The 6,876-nt window shown below is 31.4% G+C and overlaps 1 protein-coding gene across 1 annotated transcript; it reads right to left on the bottom strand.

The window, feature by feature from the left end:
- Positions 1 to 5,889: 5,889 nt before the first annotated feature.
- On the bottom strand, positions 5,890 to 6,331 carry LOC131940191 (PIH1 domain-containing protein 1-like). Its single transcript, XM_059298817.1, has one exon. It carries the CDS (start codon positions 6,323 to 6,325, stop codon positions 5,945 to 5,947), a length of 381 nt encoding a protein of 126 aa, XP_059154800.1. The 5' UTR covers positions 6,326 to 6,331; the 3' UTR covers positions 5,890 to 5,944.
- Between the last annotated feature and the right edge of the window lie 545 nt (positions 6,332 to 6,876).

Raw genomic sequence — 6,876 nt, 5'->3', positions numbered from 1 at the left:
CCCACATATTTTCAGTGGCAGCATTGGTACTGTCGAATTCACAAATGATGAATTACTGAAAAGTACAAAAAACATCAACTAAACAGCGGCGTATAATACACCGCAAGTCGGCTCGTCTTAAATAATGAATAAAAGTACATTTAAAAATTAAGTATTATAATTGTGAATCGTATCACTCCTCATAATCCGATAATGAAAACTAATACTAAAACGAACATGGTAAGGTAAGCGGAGGTTGCAAGGAACCAATAAATAACAGTCATTACTCTAATTACGCATTTTTTTTAAAAGCCATTTTAACCTACAAATTAACTTGAGAAAAAAAAAACAAAAAAAAAACTTGTTTGTGAAAAAGAAATATACATAAAATAACGATGTCAGCGGGGGATTATAATTGTGTAAATATTGTAGGAACAGAAGAATAAAATGTTATATACAGTTGACACAAAAAACAAACAATATAGAACATTGGGAAGACTTAAAACAAGATATCAAACAGGTATCAATCTAAAAGCAAGCAGCACAAATAGCGTAAGAGCACGCAACGAATTTAAAGTAGAAAGAAAAATTAGTTTACTCCGGAAAAATAACAATAAGAAAACAAAAAAAAATATTAAAAAATTGACTAAATAGAAAGCGAACATGCCAAATTTCGACACAGTTAACTCCCATATATAAATCAATGTTAAAACAAAAGCATGTAAGGGGAAATTATTTAAAAAATACATTCTTTAATTAATAAAATATGTATGTAAGCTTCTATAAAGAATACAATGTAAAAAATGTAAGATTTTTTTTAACATAGTACAAATACAAAAGAAAAAGTGTATTAATGTTGCCTTTATTTAAATTTCGATATTACATATGTAAAAGTGCTATTTTTAAACACTTTTAGAACAGTAGATCAACCTTTTTATAATTTAAATACCGACTTCTTTTCTGTATTCATTATACTCCTTAAATTGTATATGCAATAGTTACCTCTAGATCTATATTGTCTTTCCGGTTGAAATTTGTTAAATTGATTTGAGACTAATTATGTAATTTTAACTATCGTTAACGACTGAAATAGTTGAATGACACAATTGACTCATACATTTCAGATTTAACTCTACACCTACATAAATAATGCCACTCTATTCTTTGTTGCTCTTTTTTTACTTAAGCTATAAGGCCGATAATTATTTGTTTTGCCACTATAAGCGTGTATGTCATATAATCTCTCCAGGCCTTTTAAGTTTACCATTTTTACAAGCATATCATATGCTATCTTTTGTTATATTTTTGTTTTTTATTTGCATTAAGTTATTTCTATTGGTTAAACTATAATGTTATGCTACTTACTTTAAATTAATACTATAATTTAGACAGAAACTTAAAGTTAAACAATAAAAACAAACTAAAATGTATACACTGTATTGTTGCCCGCCCCAGTTATTATAGAGTGACACATAATTTTGAACTATTTGCTTCAGGTGTATAGATGTACATTAACAGTGAAGGGAGTTTACGCGATCATAATAGATGTTGTATTTTAGGAAAGGAAACTATGTGTCCTTCCCTCGATGGCTTTCCTCTTCCTCTAACTCGTTGTTACGTCCGTATCTTATCGTTGTTGTGTGACGTAGTAGTAGATATCAATGTATTGACTGTCGTCTCCTACTTCATTATACATTTCACGCTGTGTAGATCCGGCAAGTTTTTGTAAAGAGACATTTGTTGCAAATTTTGCTTCTGTATATCATAATGTTAGTGTTGTGTATCACGTGATGAAAGACCACTTTTAATTCAGATGTTACAGTGAGAGGTTTGTGTATTTTTTCGGATTAGCTTTGTTTTTGTTTGTTAGGAAGTCGTCTTTAATTCTGTTTTCTTACAAAACCAGCAGATCTTATATTTTTGTTCATTTAAATGTTTATTGGTTTTCGCTGATGTTTATTTCGTTAGATAACGTCGGTGGTGACCGCTGTTCTTTTTACTGTATATGGTTTCGTTGTTAAGGAAGCCGCTTCGTCTGGGGTTCCTGGGTTTGCTTTGGTTATGTGAACCGTTGTGTCTCTGCCGTCAATGAGGTTTGACTTCAATGCACTTGTTGTTTCTGTTGTAGTTGTCTTTTCTGAGAGTGATTTCCATTTCAGTGGGTGGTACGTTAACAGTTGTTATTGATGTCGATATGCCATGTTTTGTATAGATGGGTGTGTTTAATACTGGCGGTTCGTCCAGTGTAAAATGGAAGAGCAGGTCTTACGCGATTTTCTTCTCCAGGTATTTGCGATTAGAATATTTACTTCTTTATTTTAATAGTTCAATGTAACGTGGGATGGTTGCTGGCTTGTCAGTGTAGATATTGAAGATGAGGTTGTTGGTGTGAAACATTTTACGAAGGGATGGCTTCTTTTTTAAGGAGAGTCCTACTGCTTGGATAAGTGTATCGTTGATGAGTTTTGGAGGGACCCATCGAAGAGTCTCGTTTTTTTCTTTTTTTTTATGTAGTGAGAAGGGCATTGTTTATAGATTGTGTTTTCGTCATGTTGTGCAATGTGCTGCCTTCAAAGTAGCCCTAGGAAATGTACCAGGTTTCAGCTATATGTATTTTGGAAAAAAAATATGTTGGTCGCTAATGAATTAATTTATGATAATATATTCATTGAGGTTTTGTCTTCCTCTTGATGTGGCAAGGTTATTGCAGCTTACACTTTGCTGGACATTCTTCATATAGTTGTTGAGTTAAATCTGAAAATGTTTGAGTCAATTGTATCATCATTCAACTACTTTAATCGTTACTGATTATTATAGCGTGTATTTCAAATTAAGATTTAATTGGTTTAACTGAACAGACAATTTTTTTTTTTTTTTTTTAAACTTTTATTTACCATAAAGCAAATTACAACATATTTTACACTGGTAGTTTGCTAATACTTAACATAATGGCAAATTATATGTTGGTTTATATTGATATGTACAAATCGAAAGAATAACCAAAAGGGGAACAATTATAAGCGGTTAAATATAACAAATGACAAAATATAACAACATTTCCAGATTACAGTTTAACTTTTTGATCACTTTCAAATAAAGGGAAATAATCCCCCATACTCACATAATAAATTTTAAAGTGTATTCTGCTTAGTAATATTCATCTCAAATGCCTCGCATTTTAAAAAAAAAAGTGATACATGTGTAAACAACAAATGTATAAAATAAAGGAACCTGTCCTTACTGATAGCATAAAAAATCAATACAATAATAAATTTTACAAAAAAAAACTGCCATTATGTCAGAATGTTGCACTGCATCAGTGGAGTGGGTGGGGTTATAGCGGCATGGGTTGAATGGGTGGGGATTGATTGGGTACGGTGGCCCACACATCAGGAGCAATGAACATAAAATATGCGGTAACTATTGCGAGTAAAGTGTATTAACAATTGAGCAATTACGAAATGTCAGTATTTTATTTATCAAAAGGTTGTTCAAATTTTCTAAAAGTTTTGTAAAATAAAAATATTTCATATGTAATATTTATTTGTAGGTAAATGTAAACAACATACATTTTTTTATTTTAAATTTTTATTATTTTCATAAAACCTTTACTAAAATTGTTTTACATTGTATTCTTCATATAGGCTTACACATTTTATTAATTAAACAGCTTAATCTTAAATTAATTCCCATTATAGGCTATTGTTTTTTAAATTGAATTATATATGGGAGTTAATTGTGTGCAGTCGAAATTCGACCATTTATAAATATTTAATACATCGCCAATTTAATTACATAATCGAAGCGATTCATTGATTCAATTATCTTAGACACGTATATCCTTATGTTTCGCCAGAACAGTTTTGCTAATTTACTGAGAGCAGCGGGATTGTTGAATTGCTTATTGGATTATACTTTATATTGGTGTGTGAACGAATTTTGTTGAATGATTAAATATAACTTACTGTTTGCAGTTCCAACATTGTGTTAATAATATTTAAGTTAAAATATAAAGCACACAAGGGGTAGCCGTGGGTCAGTGATTATGTTCCATTCAGAGTGTTACAGTTTCACACATACATAATAATGAAAGCAAAATAATACTCTTATAGCAGGCCCGACATCCTTTTGATACGCAAGAACCTAAATTTACAATTTACACAATTTCCCAGTTTTTAAACAGCCACCATTTTCAGTTCAATATGTTGGTATTTGATTAGGATTAGGTAAATAAATTTAATTTGTTATTTAAAATAAATAGCTTTAACTAGGAAATAATATTTATTAATATAAAAACATAGACTTGTTTTATCAGAATAGTAAAATTAGTAATCAAATAATATTATTCTAGGACTATCTCAATCCACTTTAGAAGCTGTTAATTTTTATTTCATTTTTTTCTTTACGGATATCACCGGCTCAGGTGGTGTCTCCCATTAGCCAGTGAGGCCTCAACACGGCAAACGCCGACTAACAGGTTTGGATATCGTCCAGTAAAAATGAAATTATATAACTATTAATATTTGTGCAAGGAACTGGAGAGCCACATCTGGACGTCAAAACAGCCGTATGCGGCTTGCGAATCGCAGATTACCGACCCCATACTTATAGTCATATTGTTATTATGTAAACAAAAATGTAATTCGAATTGCTTTACAGTCTATTCTCTAGTACCCATCGGTACCCGTTTCACGGGCTTTTCCGGTGACTTTTAACTCTCTTCTCTTTACAAATAGGCTACCCGGGTTTTCTTTTAGATATGTATCTCCGGGGAGCGGCATTCAAAACTGCCCGGAGGAGGGTGTGGGAGATGTGTGTGTGGGGGGGGGGGGGGTAGCAGATACTGGTTTTTCTTTTTTTTTTTTTTAAATTACTTTTTTTCAATTTCGTTCGGAGGTGAAAGGGGAAGAAACGTTAGAGATATCTAAAGAAAATGTTCATATCTACGGAAAGTGAGTAATAAAATGAACTGTAATTTAGTTTTTTAAAAAGTAATTATCGGAAACTTGGGGAAAGAAACATTTTATTGATCAAGAGCATTGGAATGAGCATTGTTAAGATTATGAAAAAATGGGTTTTGTTTTATATACTGTCTATATTTATACTTTGTTTAAAATAACATAGACTACCAATACCTATTAGAAAAATTAAAACCAAATTATACACTGTATTATTCAACACAATACCATATTAAATTCTCTCGCTGATTAAGAGACTAAAAATAATGAGACTTAAAAGATGTTGTTAAAAACCCAGCTGTTCAATGGTAGTTATGTTGTTTTTGTCTTTTAAAAACACCTATTTCGGCTGAGCATGGGTCTGACCGCACTATCCCTTCATATGCTGAAAAGACAGAAACAGGTGAACACTACTTCACCTGCGCCGTGTCCCGCCAGGTCCCGATATCAACTTTATCATTCACATATAAATTTTAAAAAAATGAAAAATGAAAGATTTCAAAAAAATAATTAAGGCGTGGAATAGTTTAGTATATAAATTTAATATTTGAATATATTCTAGATCTAGGTAGGGTCTAGATCTTGATTCTAGATCTATCTAGAGTCTAAGTCTATAGAATATATCTCTAGATTTAGAGATTCTAGATCTAGATCTAGAATCCAAATAGAGAAAGAAATTTTTTTTAAATGTTTAGGCCGAGAAAAGTGTATTGTATACATTACATAGCGTACGTAAATATAAATAAAATTTTAATGAAATAGTTCATTCCTTTATATTCTAAAAACGGAAGATGACGCCGTGATTTTTGTGTTCTTTCCTTAGTGTACACATTCACTGACCATTCAAATAGCATCCATTTTTTTTTTTTTTTTTTTTTTTTTTTTTTTTTTTTTTTTTTTTATTTAAATATTTTATTGTTTCACAGGGTTATGAACACAGTGAAAACTGGTTGAAAATGTACAAAATGAGCTTGATAAATGCTTGACAGAATCAGACCCACAATGCATCATCTCTCTGCTAGTGGTTTTACTGGCATGGTTACTGTGAGAATCTTAGAATTTCTATCAAACTGGGCACCGCATTCATCAAATAACAAATCAAAAGGCAGGAAAATATCAAGGTAATAAACATGTGATCTTGTGGTCAACATGAGTCTGTCTTCCCCAACATTCAGGGTCAAAGACTGGGCAGTTTTAATATTAGGGAGTGAAATTTCAGCCACCAAAAAATCAGGGTGTCCTTCTGGAGGCTCTTGGACGATTGTAAAACTGGGCTCAGGTGCTTTTTTCTGTAGTTCTTGTTCTTGCTGTTTCATTTCCTCAATTAAATTTCTTTTTTCTGGTTGCTGAGTGGGGAGCTGGTATCCTTCAGTGCCATCCATATCCATTATAAGTGGTTTCAAATAGTAGAGTTTCCCAGTAGAGAGATAGGAATATGTAGATATAGTTTCATGGTTAAATCTGGTCCTTGTATACGTCCTATTTCTTGTTGAAGTGTAACTCGACACTAACATTTGTCATCAGTTAGGTCAAAATCAGGTTGTTATACTTTCGTGACATAAACCCGTTCTCTATTTTTTTTTTAAATGCAGTTAATGATTTTTGTTTCATAATATAGTAATGCAATTTCAGAAAGTATTACTTGTATATGACTGTAAACAAGGCTACCATGTGGATTAATTTGTCTTACCTTTTGTTAAGGTTACTTCCCTTCATTAAATATTCAGGTGTATGTTACATAAGTTAGTAGTAAATAAATGGAATAACATTTTTTTTTTAATATGCCTGTTTTGTAACATTTAAAACACGTAAACATTTTGTTTGATAATTACAAGGCACTATTTCACAGTGTGTACTAAAATTAAATTATGCTCCCAAAAAATCATCTTGTGATATTAGTTTTAGAAATGTGTACTCGTAGCAACATGTATTGCTAGTA

The sequence above is a fragment of the Physella acuta genome, unplaced genomic scaffold (assembly GCF_028476545.2).
Source record: "Physella acuta isolate Inbredline_101_S28 unplaced genomic scaffold, ASM2847654v3 ptg000311l, whole genome shotgun sequence".
Taxonomy (NCBI): domain Eukaryota; kingdom Metazoa; phylum Mollusca; class Gastropoda; family Physidae; genus Physella; species Physella acuta.
Note: the sequence above shows the minus strand (reverse complement) of the source record. Positions and strands in the feature narration are given on the sequence as shown.